The sequence below is a fragment of the Herpailurus yagouaroundi genome, unplaced genomic scaffold, assembly GCF_014898765.1.
Source record: "Herpailurus yagouaroundi ecotype Mexico unplaced genomic scaffold, PumYag 192, whole genome shotgun sequence".
In the NCBI taxonomy this organism is placed as follows: Eukaryota; Metazoa; Chordata; class Mammalia; order Carnivora; family Felidae; genus Herpailurus; species Herpailurus yagouaroundi.
The window spans coordinates 824,187-844,216 of NW_024412423.1; the positions used below are offsets into that span (position 1 = coordinate 824,187).

The window sequence follows — 20,030 nt, forward strand, 5'->3', positions numbered from 1 at the left end:
TTTCTTTCTTTCTTTCTTTCTTTCTTTCTTTCTTTCTTTCTTTCTTTTTAATGTTTATTTCAGGGGCACCTTGGTGGCTCAGTTGGTTAAGCGTCCACCTTCAGCTCAGGTCATGATCTCATGGTTTATAAGTTTGAGCCCCGTGTTGGGCTCTGTGCTGACAGCTCAGAGCCTGGAGCCTCTGCTTCGGATTCTGTGTCTCCCTCTCCCTCTGCCCCTCCCCTGCTTGTGTTGTGTCTCTCTCTGTCTCTCTGTCTTGTCTGTCTCTCTCTTTCAAAAATAAATAAACATTAAAAAAGAAATTTAAAAAATTAAATATTTATTTTGAAAGAGAGAGCACAAGTGGGGACAGAGGATTTGAAGCTGGCTCTGCCCTGACAGCAGAGAGCCCAATGCAGGGCTCGAACTCACAAACTGTGAGATCATGACCTGAGCCAAAGTCAATGCTCAACCAATAGAGCCACCCAGGTGCCCCTCTTTCTTGTTTTTTCTTTCTTTGACACAACCTCCCAGTCTATAATTTGTGTGATGCCTGATGTTGGAATCCCTAAGTGTCTCTTCTCAAGGGTAAGCCCCTTATTCATCCCTGAGGCTTTAAATATCATCCATATCCAGTGACATTCAGATTTTTATATCCAGCTTAGACTACTCTTGTTGGATTTAGACTCATAGGACTCCAGCTGCTTGTATGACACCTCCACTTGGATATCTTGGAAGCATCTCAAATTTAATATATTCAAAATGGATCTACTGACACGTCCCCTCCTTTCTGCCTGCCTCCAGATCTCCCCTCTCCCCATATCAGTGAATGGTGCCTTTGTCCCTCCAGGACACTGACCTTCCTGTGTCCTTTCCCCTCTTCTCTGTAATCCTTTTCTCATCCAACACTTACTTGTTGATGCCTATTACATGCCAGGCACTCTGTCCCAGTGCTAGCAATATAAGCAACATTGTAGTGTGGGGGAAAAGCCACGAAACAGTAATCACGTAAATAAACAAGATGATCACAGGGTGTAGAAAAGGTATGAAAGATTTGAATAGAGGAATTTGATGGACAGAGACCCAGAGAAGGAGCTGGTGATGAGAGCATTTGAGGGACAGTGCTCTGGGTGGAGGAATCCCCATTTGCAAAGGCCTGTGATAGAAAAGAGCAGAAAGGAGGTCAGCATGGCTGGAGCATAAGGAAGGGGGTGAAGAGGCCATGAGAAGAAGATGGGAGGCACACAGGAGTCACATCATGCAGGACCTCGTTGAGAGCCATGAAAGATTCAAAGCGGGTGAGTTATATGATCTCACTTGTAGTTTTCAAAGACTGCTCCAGACTGATAATTGGTAAGGGGTTTCTTTTTGTGGGTGATGAAAATGTTCTAAACTTAGAACGTGGTGATAGTGGGGCGCCTGGGTGGCTCAGTCGGTTAAGCATCTGACTCCCGGTTTCGGCTCAGGTCATGATCTCACAGTTTCGTGAGTTTGAGCCCCACCTTGGGTTCTGTACTAACAGTGTGGAGCTTGCTTGGGATTCTCTCTCTCTCTCTCTCTCTCTCTCCCCCTGCCCTGCCCTCCTCTCTCTCAAAAATAAATAAATAAATAAACTTAAAAAATAAAAAAAATAAAAAGAATGTGATGATGGTGGCAGAACTCAGTGATTACCCTGAAATAAAAAACAAAACAACAACAACAAAAAACCTGTCTGGTATGTGAATTATATCTCAGTAAAGCTGTTAGCAGGACAAAAGGAAATCACTCTGAGGTTGAGGGTGACCAGGCAGAGGACAAGAGGATAGCCCAGGAGATCAACCGTGTTCATCAGATGATGGAGGGATGACAGAGCCTGGGCCAGAGCGGTGCCTGCCTGTGGGTGCCAGGCAGGATGTGGCGAATGTCAGGTGGGGGACGGGGAGGAAGGAGGGTTCCTTTCTCAAACTATTGGCAGCACAGCAGCAAGAATAATCCTTGAGAAAATAAAATGGGTCATTCCACTGTGCAGCTTGAGCCTTCAGTGGTTTCCCACTGCCAGTAGAACCATGTCTGGCTTCAGGCCCCCCAGCCTCAAAGCTGGGTTGCTTTGGCCAAATCACTCTGCCCTAACCAGGCCCTCTCATCTGTCAAATCCCAGTGTGAGTGCCACTTTCTCAGCAACTTCCTCCAACCTCACATTATGTCAGGGGCTCTTGCTGTCCTGCACAGCACTTGTCAGGATCTGTAGTCATTGGCTGAGTTGCATAATCATTCATTTTTTGTTCACCTCCCCCACTAAACTGCAAGCTCTTCCAGGACAGGGATCTTTTCTCCTGTGATTATGCCTCCAGTGCTCAGGCAAGAGCACAGTATATGAAATGTACTGGAACGTTGTCTGGGTGGATTGAATGCATGAAATGGATGTATATGTGAGAAGCTAGTAAGCAACGGGTCAAGGAACCTTCAGAAAGGAAAATCACATTACAAAGACTCAAAAATGTAAGGGACAACCCACAGAATGAGAGAGAGTATTTGCAAATCATATACTCGATAAGGGATTAATATCCAGGATATATAAAAAATCCTTAAAACTCAGACAAAACAACAACAACAACTACCACCAAATGAAAAATAGAAAAGGAACTTAAACACACATTTCTCCAAAGGAGATCTACAAATGGCCCCGAAGCATATAGAAAGATGCTCAACATCTTCAGAGATGTTCATTAGAGAAATGCAAATGAACACCACGGGGAGACACCACTTCACACTCCTTGACAGCTACTGTAAAAAACTAAAACCAAAAACAACTAGGAAATAACTAGTGTTGCTGAAGATGTGGAGAAATTGGAAGCCTTGTGCATTGCCGGCGGTGATGTAAAATATCTCAGTCTCTGTGGAAAACAGTTTGGTGGTCCTTAAAAAAGATAAACATAGAATGACACAGGATCCAGCAATTCCACTCCTGGGTATATACAGATACCCAGATCTGTATGAAACAGATACTTTTACCCCCAACGTTCAAAGCAGCACTATTCACAAGAGTTAAAAGGTGGGACCAACTCAAATGTCCATTAATGGATTAACAGATAAACAAGATGTAGTATATACATATAACAACATTTGTTTTAGAAAGAAAGGAAATTCTGATAAGGTCTATTCTAATGGATAGACCTTGAAACTATTGTGTTGAGTTAAATAACCATACACAAAAAATATTCTACGATTCCACTTATCTCAGGTACCTAGAATAGGCAAATTTCTAGAGACAGAATAGAGGTCACTGGGGACTGGGGGAGTCAGTGCTTAAATGGTAGTATTTCAGTTGGAGAAGATGAAAATGTTCTGGAGAAAGATAGTCGTGATATTTGCACAACATTGTGAATGTATTTAATCCCATTCAGTTGTACACTTAAAAATGGCTAAAAGGGTAACTTTTTTGTTAGGTATATTTTACCACAACAAAAAAATTTTAAACGTAAGGAATAACGTTAGCCATCAGTACACTTTGAACACCTGGCTGCAGGATTCAACCACAGTGAGTGACCAGGCTAAAGCCTTGGGAGACCAGGGTCAATACCTAAAAAGTTCAAAACCAACGGTTGTCGCATTCCGCCTTGAAGGAGGTGCGCTGAGCCAACCGAAGGGGGCGTGTTAGGATCCCCTTTTCCCAGCCTCGCTCTGCGGCGGACCCCCCTCCTTTGGGAGAGCCAGGCTCCTCCCCTGGGACGCTCCGCCTCCGCCTTTGTTTATACTGCTCCAAATATACGAATTCACGGTGGTTGGAATAGTTTCGGAGTCTTCACGAGGTGTGGGAGAGGCGATCTCCTGTAATACAATCGGGATCGCGCAGCTGGAGGGGCAAAGCCAGGCAGCGTGGAGGTGGGGATGCGCTTGGGACCCTAGTCCCCGGCTCTACCCACTGCGCCCGCGTGGCTGTCTGAGTGTCCAGCTCCAAAGTGTGGTCCCTGCCCGCAATCACGTTCGGGAGGCTGCTGGTGCTGAGATTCCAAGACGATGGGGAGAAACGCGTGTCCTGACGTTCTCAATCTAACCACTAAGAGAATTGTAAAGTTTTGCATCTGCAAATAGTTAAGTGTTGAGCATTAAAACGATGAAAAATACCGAGAAACAAAACAAAACAAGACAATTCACCCACGCCGGCACCATCCAAAGTCCCTATAAACATTTTAGATTATACCTTGTATGTGTGTATATACATACATATACACACACACATTCTATACATGTGTGTAGTTATACATATTTCAGAAAACTGAGCTGTACTATTATTGCTTCATGAATTGCTTTTCACGTAACAAGTATTGTAAACGTCTTTTCAAAAATATACTCCTAAATCACCATTTTTAATCATTGTGGAGTATTCTATTATAGAGATAAGTTTTTCTCAATTTCTTTTTTCATGATTGTCATCCAAAGGAAACTTTTTGGACAGTTTTCCCCTTAATGCCTCCCCACATGAAATGTTAATAGCATAGACATATGGTATATCTTTTTAGGTGGCCATAAAGCATGGTAGTAGCAAAGATTGTATTTGCCTTTCCCCCACACTCAAGAACTAATTTTTGCCACCCTTAGGAGGTGATATCACTCCAAGTAAGAATGTATGGTAAAGCTATACCACAATTTATTCAACACAACAATAGACATTTAAAGTTATTTTCTATGGTTTCCCCATTTCAGGCTGCAATAAACATTCTTATACTTTTTTATAAAAGTAAGCTCTACGCCCAACAGTGGGCTCAAACTCACCACCCCAACATCAAGAGTCCCATGCTCTACCGACTGAGACAGCTGAAAAAAATATATTTTAAGTTTATTTATTTATTTTGAGAGAGAGAGATGGCAGGGAGGGCAGAGAGAGGGAGACAGAATCCCAAGCAGGCTCCACACTGTCAGCACAGAGCCTAATATGGGCTCGATCCCAGAACAATGAGATCATGACCTGAGCTGAAACCAAGAGTTGGATGCTCAACCTACTGAGCCACTCAGGCACACTAAGGGACTTATATTTTCAAGACTTTGAATATATATTGCCAATAGTCCTTCAGGCAGACTGTACCAATTTACATTCCAACAGCAGTGCAATGCATGTGCATGGCGTCTCCCTGCATTCTTTCCCTTTCCAGCTCTATTATTACTCTTTTTAAAAATAGTATTTGTTTGTTTGTTTAGAAAAAGAGAGAGAGAGCATGTAGGAGGGGCAGAGAGAGAGGAATCTCAAGCAGGCTCCACACTGTCCGCGAGGAGCTGGATGAGGGGCTGGAACTCACAAACTCTGAGATCACCACCTGAGCGGAGATCAGGTGTTGGATGCTTAACTGATTGAGCCACCCAGGTGCCCCATATTATTACTCTTTTTAACAGTCATTACTTTGAAAATTAGTGGTGAAAGGTGTTGCATTGTTTTTTACTTTAATTTGTATTTCTTTGGCCACAGTGTTTTAATGTAACGTTAATATAGTTTTACATGGTCCATATACCACTTATTAATTTTGTAATCTGTTCTTTTCCCACATACAATTATATCACACACATTTCTTCACAATATCAACAAATCCATAAAAACATAATTTTAATGGCTGCAATGTGTCATCACAAAAATTAAGTGGAATATACCAGTTTCTATTAAAACTATGATGTCATTAATTTTAAGACACACTATTTATGTACTACTAAAAAAATGCTGCCAAGTAAACTATAACATGCCACTGGTTTTTAAAACACATCCCTATATTAGAGAGGTTAAACTGTGAAAAGATATTATTTTAGAATTGATGAAAGATATAGATGATGAATAAATGCATGCTTTATCTCTGTGTGGGAAAGGGCTTTCTAAGCTTAAAGATAAAAGAAAGTATCCATGGCTTTGACTTCATCAAAATTAAAAACTCCCTTATTTCTTTTTTTTAAAGTTTATTTATTTTTGAGAGAATCCCAAACAGTCTCCGCACTGTAAATGCACAGCCCACCTAGGGCTCCATCTGATCTGATGAAGTATAAGATCAAGACCTGAACTGAAATCAAGAGTCAGATGCTTAACTGACTGAGCCACCCAGGTGCCCCAAAACTTCCTTATTTCTTATTAAAACTATAACAAGCAAAAGGTAAGTGAACAGAAAGATATTTGGGGCAGCTGTGACCAAGGGTTAATAGCCTTAAAAAGACCACAAGATCACTGGAGAAAGCAATCAAACTGCCAATTTACGTAAGAGGGAGTTGGCTATAAATGTATAAAATTTATTCTACCTCACTAGTAATCAAACAGGTGCAAATTAGAGATATGGTTTTTCTCAGTGTTACATCACCAAAGATTAGTGGAAAGGAAATTTTCAGTGCCAGCAAAAGAAGGGATATGAAACCCTCACATACCACAGAGAGGATTTGTCAAGTGCTATAGCCTTTATTAGGGGCCTTCAAAAGACTCAGATCCTTTCATTAAATAATTTTACTTCTAGAAATTTACCCTACAGAAATGATCAAGTCTTTCTGTGATAATGATACATTACATTGATTTTTTTAAAGGATTTTTAAGTACCTCTACACCTTATGTGGGGCTCAAACCCACAATGCCAAGATCAAAAGTTGCATGCTCCACTGACTAAGCCATCCAGGCACCCACATTCTTATTATGGGAGAAAATCACAGGAAACTGTAGGAAAAAAACTAGGAAAAATAAACATCTTAGAAGTGTGGCCATATTGTTAAAAGGTAGAGGGGCGCCTGGGTGGCGCAGTCGGTTAAGCGTCCGACTTCAGCCAGGTCACGATCTCGTGGTCTGTGAGTTCGAGCCCCGCGTCAGGCTCTGGGCTGATGGCTCAGAGCCTGGAGCCTGTTTCCGATTCTGTGTCTCCCTCTCTCTCTGCCCCTCCCCCGTTCATGCTCTGTCTCTCTCTGTCCCAAAAATAAATAAACGTTGAAAAAAAAAAAAAAGGTAGAAACATGATTTTTTTAAATGCACTACCAAGGAGATCAGGGGTTTTCCCTCATCTGATCATAAACCAGTGTTCTTTGGTCATTTAATAAGACCTGAACTCTCAAACGCTGTAACCTATTAAGACGACACCTCCGGATGTTAATTATACCTTAATTAAAACAAAAAATTATAAGAAACCTCTGGGAAGTGTCTTTGTGATATCCTGGAGAGAGCATCCAAAAGCAAAAAAAATGGGGGCGCCTGGGTGGCTCAGTCGGTTAAGCGTCCGACTTCAGCTCAGGTCATGATCTCACACTCCGTGAGTTTGAGCCCCGCGTCAGGCTCTGTGCTGACAACTCAGAGCCTGGAGCCTGCTTCAGATTCTGTCTCCCTTTCTCTCTGCCCCTCCCCTGCTCATGCTCTCTTTCTATCTCAAAAATAAGTAAAACATTTAAAAAAATCTCAAAAGCAAAAAAAAAGTTTTCCTTACTTGTGAACCACCCAGAAATAGACCTCCTGTCTGGAAGATTTGGGAGTCCCACGTCTTGGTGACTTCAGCCAAAATGCCATTTCCTCTAGCTCTGTTTTCATTTGAGGGCAGGCAGCATTATTCACCCTGCCTGTTCTGTGTCCCTCTCACTCCTAGCCATGGAATTTTCCTTTACCAACAGCTTGTATTGCTCCCTGTTGAAGATCTGCTCATGCCTTCCCCTTGCACTTGGAGTTAACACCCTTGCCAAGACCTAAATGGCCCGTCAGGATCACCCTACCTCTGGGATCCTATCTTGGATCATTGTCCCCCTTTACTCCATTGATGAATCTTTCTCTAGTTTTCTCAAACCTGTCAAAACTGGATGCGGCTTCCAGATTATTACACTTGGGCAGGAACAAACTTTCGCCCAAGGATTTCGCCCAAATCCTTTCATGGTGGCATTCAGAGAGGCCTTCACTAACTGTCCAACACTACCTTATTGCTAACTTGCTTATGGCCTGCGTCCGTAGGTCTGAGGTGGAGAGGACAGGCAGGTAAGTTCCCTGCAGTGCTGGTGGGGACCAGGAACACCACTCATCTTGTGCCATATGCTCACATGGGGTGACCCGGCGTCTCCACCGGGGAAAGGGACTTAATAGTACCCACTTATCCTTGGAAGAATTAAGCAGGAACCTGCTCAGGAGAGCCGAGTCCGGCGCTGATGAAGTGCAGTGGGACACGGCTTCCGGCCACCCTTTCTCGTGGCAGCGCCCCGCGGCGTTCAGGGCCTGCCTACTGGGCGCCGCAGGGCGGGGGGGGAGGGTCGCGGGGGTGCGAGTTCGTTAGGGCAAAAGCCAGGTACGGGACTGAGGCACGCGCAGGAGACCCCGCGCGGGTCCGGGCCTCAGGCCCGACGGTGGCAGGTAAGGGGAGTGGAGGCACATAAGCCTTGGACATGCTTCCGGTGTCGCAGCCCCCAGGAGAGGCCCAGGTGGTCATAGGCTGGTTCTAGGGAGAAAACGGGTATAGGCGGCGCCAGGGCGGGGAGCGGCTGTCCCTTCAGGTCAGCCCGGAACGCGGATAATAGGCTAGAGTAGGGGTAGGAACGTAGCCACCGCACCACACCCCAGATCTCGGGACGGCCTTTCATATGATTACTACAGGGAACGGATTGCCGCCATTCCCCTCCCCCACTCTGGCGGGTAAGGGGACAGAACTGTTTGAAGGAAGACGCATGCGCATGAAACTAAATCATAAACGGCAGAGGCTCGAAGTTCAATAACCGCGGAATCGCGCAGGCGCAAGAAAGCCCGGCGGGTTTATGGAGGTGGGAGGGGGAATGAGCCCAAAACGCTTGCGCACAATCATATGTTGCCTAGAGGGAGGCCCGTTCATGAAATTACGCATGCGTCTGAGCTCTGTGTGACGCAAGGGGGCGGTGCGGGCACCTAGCTGCGCGTGCGCAGAGCTTGTTCAAAGGGCCTTATTTAGGTTGCGCAGGCGCCCGCTGGCCATTTCTTCTCAGCCACGCCGAAGTCGTGTGTTCAGGTAGGTGAGTGTCGCTCTGTGTTTGCTACCCAGCGGCCCCCGAGGATGTTATTTTTTCGAGGACTGCCTATCCCTAGCCTTCGGTAGTGCCTGTGGGGCCCTGGCAAGGTGCGGGCTGCAACTAGAAGCCAGAAGTAATTCGCCGAGTAGCGGCGGGGCCGCCGAGGCCTGCAGGCCGCGTCGACTCTATTGTGTGAGATGTCGGAGGAGGCGGAGCGGAAGCGGCCGCCGCCATTTCCTTGCCTGCACGCTGGCGCTAGGCCAGGGCCCCCTCGGCTTGGGGCACCGGTACTTGGTGCCCACAGCGGCTTCGGGCTCCCGGCCGTTGGCCAAAGAGGTGTTGGTGTTGGAATTGCTGGGTTTCGGGCGTCTGCACGGGCTCGCCTCATACTCGGGCGCCGCGGACCGTCGGGCTCCTCGAGGGCGGAGGGCTGTTGAATTTTAACATTTCCCTGTTCTGACGTTCATCCCTCGCCTTGCAGTCTGTTTGGACGCCAGGACCCACTAAGAGACAATGATGTTGGGCACCGAAGGCGGAGAGGGATTCGTGGTGAAGGTTCGGGGCTTGCCTTGGTCTTGCTCAGCAGACGAAGTGCAGCGTTTTTTTTCTGGTGAGTTTGAAGTGGAGGCGGGAGTTCGGGGCCGGAGCCGGCGGACGGGCAGGCGGGCCGTGAGGCGGTCGGGCCAGGGCGGGGCGGGCCGGGCCTGGCCTGGGGCGCCCCCTGGCGGGGCGCGGGCGGCAGCCGTTCCCTCTGGGCTGCTCGCGCCCCGCCGGCCGCTGTTACGCAATGGAAATTGCGAAAGCCCCGCCCGCCCTCCGAGTCCACTTGGGGGGAGTGCGGCCTCTCTGGCTGATTTTTTTTTTTTTTTTTTGTTTGCTTTACCTACGTTTAAGCACTAGTCTTCTACGGCTATCTTTTCGAAAGGATAAATGGGATTTCTCTCTTCATCTTGAGAAAATTGCCCAGTTGCTGGGCAAACAATACTAACATTTTGCAAAACCTTGAAGTGTAACAACTTACTCCCAATTTTGGTATGTTCTTGAAGCAGGGTATTTGACTTCAGAAAGTTAAAATGTCACTTGTTAATTTCAGACAATTTTCCAAATCAAGATTTGGTAATTGTGACGAGTTCTTGCTCATTCTAGTTCTTGATCTGGCTCACTTTACAGTTGAGGACACTGAAGCCCAGGGAAATTTACTTGTCTGTGTAGCTCTTTTCCAGTATGTGGGTTTTCTGAATACTTTCTACTAGAATGTCCTTGTTCTCATTGCTAGTGTGAGTTTAGGCTGATAAAGATATATTTGGAAGAAATTTACAGGTTTTGGAAGGACACTTGTAGTATTGACTTACTGTCTGAATTTAGCCTGGGTAACGGAAAACGACCTGTAAAACGAGAACCAAGTACACTGGAAGCCACCTTGCGGTGAGCAAGACTGAGTTTGGCTTCAGCTGTGCAACTTGGAGCATTTTAGCTTGCTAACATTGATCCCCACTTAGGTGAGTATTGGCCCTGCAAATTTGGATTCACAGGAGAAATTGTAATGTTGCTGCTAGTAAGGTAAAACCAAGTGCCCTGGACCAAAACTTGAAACAGTACCCAGAAAATGCCATAAAATCAAAGTCCAGACTTATTTTATGAGGGGTTTCAAAGGATGTTCAACGGAGAAGACTTGGAAATCAATTTTGTTAAGCTGTTTGGATTTTGGGTTTTCTTGAGGTAATGTAATGTATAATCTAGGGAGTAAGGAAGTTTGGGAGAAGTTAACGGCTTAAGTTCTAGAAAGCGGCTCTGGGATTTGGTAATATTGCTCCTTCTAGGCTTTGCAAAAGCTCTGTAGCGGAGCATGAATAGGCGTTTCATCTGTATCACCCAGAGGTGGTTTTTGTTTTTGTTTGTTTTTTTTTTTGTTTTTAGTTTTAAATTCTGTATTAACGGTTGTTTTCTTTCCAGACTGCAAAATTCAAAATGGGGCTCAAGGTATTCGTTTCATCTACACCAGAGAAGGCAGACCGAGTGGCGAGGCTTTTGTTGAACTTGAATCAGAAGATGAAGTCAAATTGGCCCTGAAAAAAGACAGAGAAACTATGGGACACAGATATGTTGAAGGTTTGATTTATGTTGCCCTAGTAACAGTAAATAAAAACATTAAACACATAGAGCTCTATCTTACCCCTTCTGAATTTTAGGTATTTGACCGCATGGAAATGGTCATCTAAGGGAGTTTATGGCAGCTCTTCCTAGATTATCTAAAGACCCAGGAAGTCTGAACTTTGTTCTCTGACTTTCCAAAATTGACTAATTCTAAGCACCTCTTTCAGTATTCAAGTCAAACAACGTTGAAATGGATTGGGTGTTGAAGCATACTGGTCCAAATAGTCCTGACACGGCCAATGATGGCTTTGTACGGCTTAGAGGACTCCCCTTTGGATGTAGCAAGGAAGAAATTGTTCAGTTCTTCTCAGGTATGTAGTTGTGTTTGTTGCTGAGCAGTGAGTTCTGGCTAGCTTCTGGCAACATGTGATTTAATAGACCTTAAAGTTGAGTAGCTTAGATATTTAAACAGGTGTGAGTATATACAGGTGAATTAAATGTTTTCTTCTTCCTGGAGACCTTCAAATAATTTAAGCCCATCTTAAAGGTGGAAATTAAGTACTTTGAAAATGCTAACTTTGCCTATATTTAGTATTGTAGTTCAGAGTAGATCTTTGAGGATTGTCCTCAACAGCTTAACTACTTCCTCACAATGCTGTTCAGCAAAGTACTTCAAGTTAAAGGTAAGATCCCTTAACATTAGATTAGTTTGAGTTAGGTTGTTGTGATTTATGGCAAGTGCCTATGTTTTAAGACAAATTGGGTCATGGGCCCAGAAACGTCTCTAATGGCCTAACTCTTAGTGGGGAAAAAATACGGAAGCAACTGGTTGTTGTAGCCAGGGAATTATGAACTTAATTAAAATCTAATGTAAGAGTAGTTTGAATGTAGTCTCATTGTCTGAAATAAAGTATTTTGAAACTGTTCTGGGCCTAAAGTATTTGAATGTTTTTATGCTGAAGAGCTGGTAAAATTGCATGTGTAGAAGAATGTTAGATCATATATTTTAAGTACTATTTTAATACTCATGTGATAAGTGGAATTAAGAAATCCTTTCATGGTTCAGTATAGTATGTATGAAAATCTTGACTTAGATATGTATCAAGTCCTAATATTTTGCCAGAATTCTTGAAATCAAGTCTGCTTTGATTGTTTTTGTCTAAATTGGTGAGAATTGAATGCTATCTGTCAACGTTAAATATGAACATAATTTCATATCTTCTAGGAAAGTGCTTTAAGCCCTTTTTGTAAGCTTGGGAATGTATCCACGGAAAGGATTTTTCATAGACGGAATTTCCAGAAGTGAATCATACTACTGTTAGAGCATAAGAGTGCATGATTGTGCTGTGTAGATCAGTTGTTTGTTGAAAAGTTTAGATTGTATGTTTGTCAATTATATGACTTAAGCAATGTTTCAATTTGTATATGAAATGTTTAAATGTGTAATTTTTTTTAAAAGTTGAAGTTCCACTAACTTAGAACATTGAAATATAAATTGAGGTAAAAGGTGTTTTAAGTATAGTAACTGTTGTATTTAATGCTTGAAACTTTATTAAATTCTTGTGTAATTCTCAACATTAATTTGCATAGATAAGAGTGTTAATTGTTGAATTCTTAATGCATCCTGTGTTCAAGTTTTTTTCTTACATACTGTGCCATGGGGTGTGTTAAGAATTGAGTTATACTTTGTAATAATGGAACTTCATATTACAATGCATATGTAAAAAAGTACTTGTTGAAAGCATACCGTTCACCTAAAGTTAAAATTCTGGTTTATTTAAAGCTATAAGAAGAATCATTTCTGGGCTTGTGATGTTAATATTGCCCCCCTACTGGGGTTATTTGTCCTTGGGTTGAAGGGTTGGAAATCGTGCCAAATGGGATAACATTGCCGGTGGACTTCCAGGGGAGGAGTACGGGGGAGGCCTTCGTGCAGTTTGCTTCACAGGAAATAGCTGAAAAGGCTCTAAAGAAACACAAGGAAAGAATAGGGCACAGGTGGGGATGGATGGTTGGTTGGATTTGTCACTTTTCTTATGGTAAACGATTAAATCCATATTCTCTCTGCTTAGAAGAAAGAAACCTATTTTCTAGTCCCAATTGATGTTTTGCCACAATTTTCAAATTCCCTATATTAAAGTCCCGTAAAGCATTCAGATTAAAGTTTAGGTTTTAAAATTGTCCCCAGTTAATTTGGTCTCCCTTACGATACTGTAAGATTCCAAGATTCCTAATTCTAATCAATAGAGTTGAGAGACTATGGCTTTAAAAAATGTTAATGCAAACCTGGCTTTAGCTGTAATAACACCCACCTAGTAAATTAATATTACCATAAGAAAATGTGATACTTTCTGATCTTGTTTTTAAAGTTGAAATGCAACAAACTTTTTCTTGCTGTATAAATATTCTGCATATGTATTAATAAGCATAGCTTTCAAGAAATTGTCACAAAAGGTTTTATTCTCTTTGCTTGTGACTATTTTTCATTGAAGCATGCGCTTACCTATGCTGATTTCTACTAAAAGCATAGGCCTGGGGTATTATTGGCGAAAGAAAATGTGTAGTGTGGGCTAGACTGTTGGTGGAGGCTGGCTTTTTAGCCCACTTGCTATACATGATGCCAATGGATTTAAGACATGAAATGTTGAAAGTTGAGTGGAATTCTTTCCCTCCTAAAACATTTATTTGTAGTACTCCTCTCTACCCCTAAGGTTGGGCTCTCTGCCTCAGAGGAGTGAGTTATAATCTATAAATACAATTTACATTAAATCTTGCAATTGAGTGAATTTCTGGTCATTGCCTATGCAAATATAAGAAATCTGGCTTTAAATATTAGTCAGTTTCATGGCTATGACTACATTGTTTTCTTGTGTAACTAAATACCTGTATGAAATGAACTAATGTTTTTTCTCCCTTCCCCATCCCTTTCCTTCGTGAACAATGCTTTAGGTATATCGAAATCTTTAAGAGCAGTCGAGCTGAAGTTAGAACTCACTATGATCCACCACGAAAGCTTATGGCCATGCAGCGGCCAGGTCCCTATGACAGACCTGGAGCTGGCAGAGGGTATAACAGCATTGGCAGGGGAGCTGGCTTTGAACGGATGAGACGTGGTGCTTATGGAGGAGGTACGTCAATATGCAGATATCACAGGGTCTGTTGTTTGTGTAACTGTTTTCATTTGATTGATTGTACTTCTTGTCTTCCAGGTTATGGAGGCTATGATGATTATAATGGATATAATGATGGCTATGGATTTGGGTCAGATAGATTTGGAAGAGGTAAGGTAAGAATTGAATTTCTCAACTAAAGGATACTTACACTCTTGTCCATCTAGACCTCAATTATTGTTTTTCAGGAATGTCTGATCACAGATATGGGGATGGTGGCTCTACTTTCCAGAGCACAACAGGACATTGTGTACACATGCGGGGATTACCTTACAGAGCTACTGAGAACGACATTTATAATGTAAGTGTAAGATAAATTTACAGGTTGTCTATTTCAGGAGAGCATTAAAAACTTGGTTCTTAGTCTAAGTGAAACAGTACGGTATAAATTTGTTTTCTAACAATAGAGATTTGACTTACTCTCTGAAATACTTATATTTAGTTCTTTTCACCGCTGAACCCTGTGAGAGTACACATTGAAATTGGTCCTGATGGCAGAGTAACCGGTGAAGCAGATGTCGAGTTTGCAACTCACGAAGATGCTGTGGCAGCTATGTCAAAAGACAAAGCAAATATGCGTAAGTGAGATTTAAGTGTCTTGGCCGGGGGTCTCTACAGATGGTTGAGTGACCAGTGTTTGTGATAGAGAAATAGTAGGGATGTATGAGAAATTCGGTCTGATAATGAGTTAGTTCTTTGGTTGTGTTTAAAAAATGTGGGTTTAGTGGGATTGGAAGGGGTTTGTGATGAGAACATGGACTTGAATTGAATTATAGCCTTAATTGACTTAATTTAGATGAATGTTTAAATCAAAAGTCTGGTTTTTGAAATGTGCATAGTCCAATTGCCTGAGAAGCAGCTAGACTTTTTTTTTTTACCAAAAGTATTTGAAGTTCACAGATCTACTTGTTTAAGAACTTAAAAGTGCTTCTCTCTCTTTCTTTCACCAACAAACACTTTCAAACTTTTTTTTTTCTCATTTCAGAACACAGATATGTAGAACTCTTCTTGAATTCTACAGCAGGAGCAAGCGGTGGTGCTTACGGTAGCCAAATGCTAGGAGGCATGGGTTTGTGTAAATATCACTTTAGTGTCTTTTTTTTAAGCTAACCTTGTATGCCTTTTCTCTCATTTCAGAACACAGATATGTAGAACTCTTCTTGAATTCTACAGCAGGAGCAAGCGGTGGTGCTTATGGTAGCCAAATGATGGGAGGCATGGGCTTGTGTAAATATCGTTAGTTTTTTTAAAAACCAAAACATATCTATATAAGTCGATTATATAAGTTAAGTTAATTTATATTTTAATGAGTTTAGCATAATTAAGTTAGGCAAAGAGTTTTCAATTTGAATTTTGTCTGGCTTATTTAAATCCTTGTGAGTTAATGTAAAAACTGTTTAGATGACTAGTTTTAAGTACTTTTGGGGGAGGGGATGGCAGAAACTAGCTCGGTTGTCTTTATGAAGTATAAGTCTAAAATTAACTAAAAAGCAAAGGATCAATAAATTCTTGGGCATAGTTGGGCATAATTAGGTGTTCAGTTATACCTGTGTATTCATATAACCTTACTGTATAAATTATGGGGTAAAACCCCACTAAATCCAGTTAAGCAGTATCTTAAGGTCTTCTCAAAATGCCTCTACTTTATGGAATCATGTGCATTTAGTCCTGCTGATGTGCATACTGTTGGCCTTTTGGTTTATAAATGTTTGACTAGTTCATACGATGGATAGGTAGTTTTGGTCATAGGCAATAGGCAGAAGGAGACAGAGGATTATAGTAATATAAAATCAAAACTGGAAAATCATAGATTTAGAATTACAAGCCCGGTACCACCAGGTACCACATTACATATGGCACAAGGTTCTAATGTTCTCTTAACTTAACAGCAAACCAGTCCAGTTATGGTGGCCCAGCCAGTCAGCAGCTGAGTGGTGGTTATGGAGGCGGCTATGGCGGCCAGAGCAGCATGAGTGGATATGGTAAGTGTGTTTTTCTGTATACTTGAGATAAGTTTTAGGCAGGTTTCTTTAGTTGGGGGAATATGCAGGCTTCTTTTTGGTGAAATTGGGGTTAATAAATAATATGCTTTTGATCCAAATGTAACTTGTTCTTTTAATAGCTTAATTTTCAGAACCAATCTTTGGGAGGGGGAAGTGTTGTATAAATTATTAGTCATTGCAACTTGGAATAATGTCGAGCCAGAAAACATCTGCCTCCATTTATTAAAAAAATTGTTCATCTTTTTTTTTTTTTTTTTTCTGTCTTTTCGTTAGCATTAAATCCATTTTAGATGGAGGGAGAATTTTATAAAGTAGAATGGTGGTTGGGTTCAGGACCGTATTTACTAGTCAGTTTTATCCTAGGATTGCTTTTATTTGATTTTTTTTTTCAATTGGTCTAAAGAATGGTGATTTTGGTATTATAGTCTTACCCTACAAAATCCTTTTGCAGACCAAGTTTTACAGGAAAACTCCAGTGATTTTCAATCAAACATTGCATAGGTAAATATTTTCTCAAAAAATATAATTTAAATTCCCAATAGCAAATACTGATATGTTGTAATAACACTATTTCTATAGCAGTCAATGGCTCTGACTTAACTCCATGGAGGCTGCCATTTTGGGCACAGTGAGTTGCCTTTAGTCCAACTTTTGTCGTCTCACTTCCTGCCCACCATGAATAGGAAAAGCAAGAGACTGCCCCTGTCTTCCCTATTCATATATGCCATTCGATGGACACATTGTGAATGTTTATGGTAAAATTTTTTTTTTAAAATGCCTTGTTTAGCTTTAAAAACAACATGAAGTAATTTTGCAATTTTTGAAAAACACTAGTTTTCCTTTAAACTTAATTTTCTATGTTGATCCTGAAGCATCCAATTAAATGGTAGCACGAGAGTCTGGCAAGTTGGTACTGCAGAGAAAAGGGGTTAATTGAGACTTGTTTGGAGTCGGGAGTCCCCTTTCCCAAACATGCTTCTCGCCACTTGGACAGCAGCCATTTGTACTCGTATACTTTTTAAACTTTTTCTTGGAATGCTATATTTTATTTGACTGATAATCTGATAATTCTCCTGACTTGTAATATTGATCTCTTTGCAGGCAGCCAAGGAGCAGTGAACAGCAGCTACTACAGTAGTGGAAGCCGTGCATCTATGGGAGTGAACGGAATGGGAGGGATGTCTAGCATGTCCAGTATGAGTGGTGGATGGGGAATGTAATTGATCCTGATCACAGACTCTTGGTCAACATTTTTTAAAGAAAAAAGTTTAACAGTTTTGCAATACAAGCTTGTGATTTATGCTTACTCTAAGTGGAAATCAGGATTGTTTTAAAGACTTAAGGTTCAGTATTTTTGAACACAAACTTTCATCTAGGATGTAACAACCGAGTAAACTATAACTGTTAAACAATTTTCAGCTTTTCTCTAGTTATATAGTAGGATGTACTTAAGCAGTAAGTGTATTTAGGTTAAAGCAGTTGAATTATGTTAAATGTTGCTCTTATACCACATTACATTGAACACTGTTTGGATGCATGTTGAAAGACATGCCTTTTTTTTGTAAAACTCAATATAGGAGCTGTGTCTACAATTAAAAGTGAAAACATTTGGCATGTTTGTTAATTCTAGTTTCATTTAATAACCTCTAAGGCACGTAAGTTTTTTTTTTTTTTTTTTTAAGTTAATGGGGGAAATTTGAGACGCAATACCAATACTTTAGGATTTTGGTCTTGGTGTTTGTATGAAATTCTGAGGCCTTGATTTAAATCTTTCATTGTATTGTGATTTCCTTTTAGGTGTATTGCGCTAAGTGAAACTTGTCAAATAAATCTTCCTTTTAAAAACTGCACTTTGTCTTGTCTATACTTCAGTGTCATGTGGACTGTTTCTTGGTGCTCTATTCCTGCCCGGGGCGTAGGTGAGAGTGGCTCACATCTTTGGCTGTGGCAGAGAGGCTCGGCAGTTGAGGCTGTTGTGTAGATGTCGTCAGACTTCCCTCCAGTGCAACTGAAGGTAAATCTAGCTTGTGGGGCCCTTGTGGAAGGGCTGTGTGTTTGGCCTGGCTGCGTAGGACCTAACCTGAGCTGCCTCTGACTCGCTAAGCGCTTGCGTAAAACATGGAGAGGCAGAAGTGCTCACTGCATGTTCTGCATGTTTGCGGAGGCCTGCAGCAGGCATGGCTAAGAAGGAAGTGCCAGGGGTGGCGGGTGGCTGACCAGCAGCCACCCATCCCACTCTGATGGCATCTCTTGAGTTTTTGCTTATGTGGGGTACGGGAAGTCTTCTAGAAGGAGCTAGCTCTCTTAAAGGTGCGATTGTCTCAAAATTCCTTTAGTACACGCTTAACACTGCAGACTCCGCTTAAGCCAAATTGAGGATTTGAAGCCACTTGTGTCAGTGCTGAAAATCTCTTTTCATCTTGGGTGAGGTTTGGTTACAATCCTAGGGGTTTCTAAGCATCTGTAGATGGCAGCATTGCACAAACGTGTGCAAAAGGCCCTGCGGATGTATTGTGCTGCATCCCCTCTGTGGAGGATGGTGCTATCCCACATGGTGGAGGGGAACAACTTGCCATCAGCCTGGGGCACACAAGTGTTCTTGGAATCCTTAGCCTGTCTTCAGGTTTAGAGAACTAATTTGCAGGGGAGGCAGCCTTGAGCTTCTGCTGTGTTCTGGACTTCACACTGCCCCTAGCATCTTGGCTGAGTTATTCAGTGTCTGTGGAACTGACCCGTTAATGAGAAGGCTCAAGGAAGGTTGCTTGTCTGGCTCTTTAAGTTGTTGTACGTAAGGAATGTCTTTGTTGAGTAAAGGCTCTTTGGAGGTAAAGGGGACGAGGGAGTAAGGCTAAGCTAATCCAGAACCATTTGGCTTTTGAAAAGGGAGTATTTAACCCACCATCCTGGTTCTTTGGAACCTTGTGTTCCATGGACTTGAACCAAAACCACCTGGGTGCTTGTTAGACCAGAACCTCCAGGTGCTGTTGGGAGGTGGCATTCTAACAGGACACCCTTCCTGGCTAATTAACCTGTGCATTTAAGCTTGAGAAGCATTGCCTTAGACCACACTGTCCCTCATTGCCCGGGTTAGGAAGGTCACCCCACCACAGCCTGAGGATTCCAAAGTTCAGGTGCATATTTGATGTGGCGTGGATAGAAAAGTTACCTCACTGCAACTAAATATTTGGTAACTGGCAAAAGGGTCCTTTGAATAATGCCTCAGTATCTTGCTTGTAGGGTGGAGAGGGGGAACATTCTACTTAGTGGTCAAAACAGGAGTCCGGTATTTTCTGTGTGGGCAGATGAGAGCCCATAAGTGAGGTGATGATGAGCCCAAGGCTCCCCAGTGAGCTGGAATCCAAATTGGGTGCACTGAAAACTAGGTACCGCTCTGATGCCAGACCAGTGTGGAGTATAGTTCAGGACGTAAGCATTACAGGAACAGCTGAGTGCTGGAGATTTTACTAAAAAGCTGCTCAGATGAAGCGTCCCTCTTGGCAGCTGCTTTCGCTGCCATCGTACTTCCTGATAGGATGTGAGAACCTGCAGCTCCGAAGGAATGTTGCTCTGGAGCTGGGCTTGTGTATCGACCCAATCTTGCAGAGCTGCCCAGATCTCTTCCCCCCGCCCCCCCCCCAACTTCCCATCCCACAGATGTGTTTAAGGGAGCAGCACATACGGAATCTGAGCCAGCCTGTGGGGAACTTTCTGCAGGGTAAGAGCCCAGGAAGAAGAGGGAGAGCCAGGGCCTCGAGCAGGGGCTGGACAGCTAAGCAGGCCAGGGGACTTACGGGGAAAGTGGGGACTGAGCAGCCAGCACAGGGAGTCCACTGAGGGCTGGAGAAGG

The 20,030-nt window shown here is 42.6% G+C and overlaps 1 protein-coding gene across 6 annotated transcripts; it reads left to right on the plus strand.

The window, feature by feature from the left end:
• Positions 1–8,795: 8,795 nt before the first annotated feature.
• On the plus strand, positions 8,796–18,033 carry HNRNPH1 (heterogeneous nuclear ribonucleoprotein H1). 6 transcript variants are annotated; one of them, XM_040444202.1, is made up of 14 exons: positions 8,797–8,915; positions 9,398–9,526; positions 10,870–11,025; positions 11,238–11,381; positions 12,870–13,008; positions 13,960–14,138; positions 14,220–14,291; positions 14,348–14,481; positions 14,623–14,758; positions 15,166–15,225; positions 15,318–15,407; positions 16,070–16,162; positions 16,635–16,684; positions 17,285–17,358. In XM_040444202.1, the coding sequence occupies exons 2-13, from the start codon at positions 9,430–9,432 to the stop codon at positions 16,682–16,684; spliced, it is 1,350 nt and encodes a 449-aa protein (XP_040300136.1). In that variant the 5' UTR covers positions 8,797–8,915; positions 9,398–9,429; the 3' UTR covers positions 17,285–17,358. The 6 variants fall into 6 exon arrangements, with proteins under 6 accessions (XP_040300135.1, XP_040300136.1, XP_040300134.1 ...); XM_040444200.1 differs by lacking the exon at positions 16,635–16,684 and having other exon boundaries at positions 8,797–8,919; positions 17,285–18,033; XM_040444199.1 differs by lacking the exon at positions 16,635–16,684 and having other exon boundaries at positions 17,285–18,033.
• Positions 18,034–20,030: the final 1,997 nt, after the last annotated feature.

Coding starts and splice junctions, on each gene's coding strand:
- HNRNPH1 (XM_040444200.1), top strand. CDS start 9,430: ATGATGTTGGGCACCGAAGGCGGAGAGGGATTCGTGGTGAAGGTTCGG. Junction 14,139..14,219: donor ACGTGGTGCTTATGGAGGAG/GTACGTCAATAT, acceptor CTTGTCTTCCAG/GTTATGGAGGCTATGATGAT. Junction 15,408..16,069: donor GATGGGAGGCATGGGCTTGT/GTAAATATCGTT, acceptor TTAACTTAACAG/CAAACCAGTCCAGTTATGGT.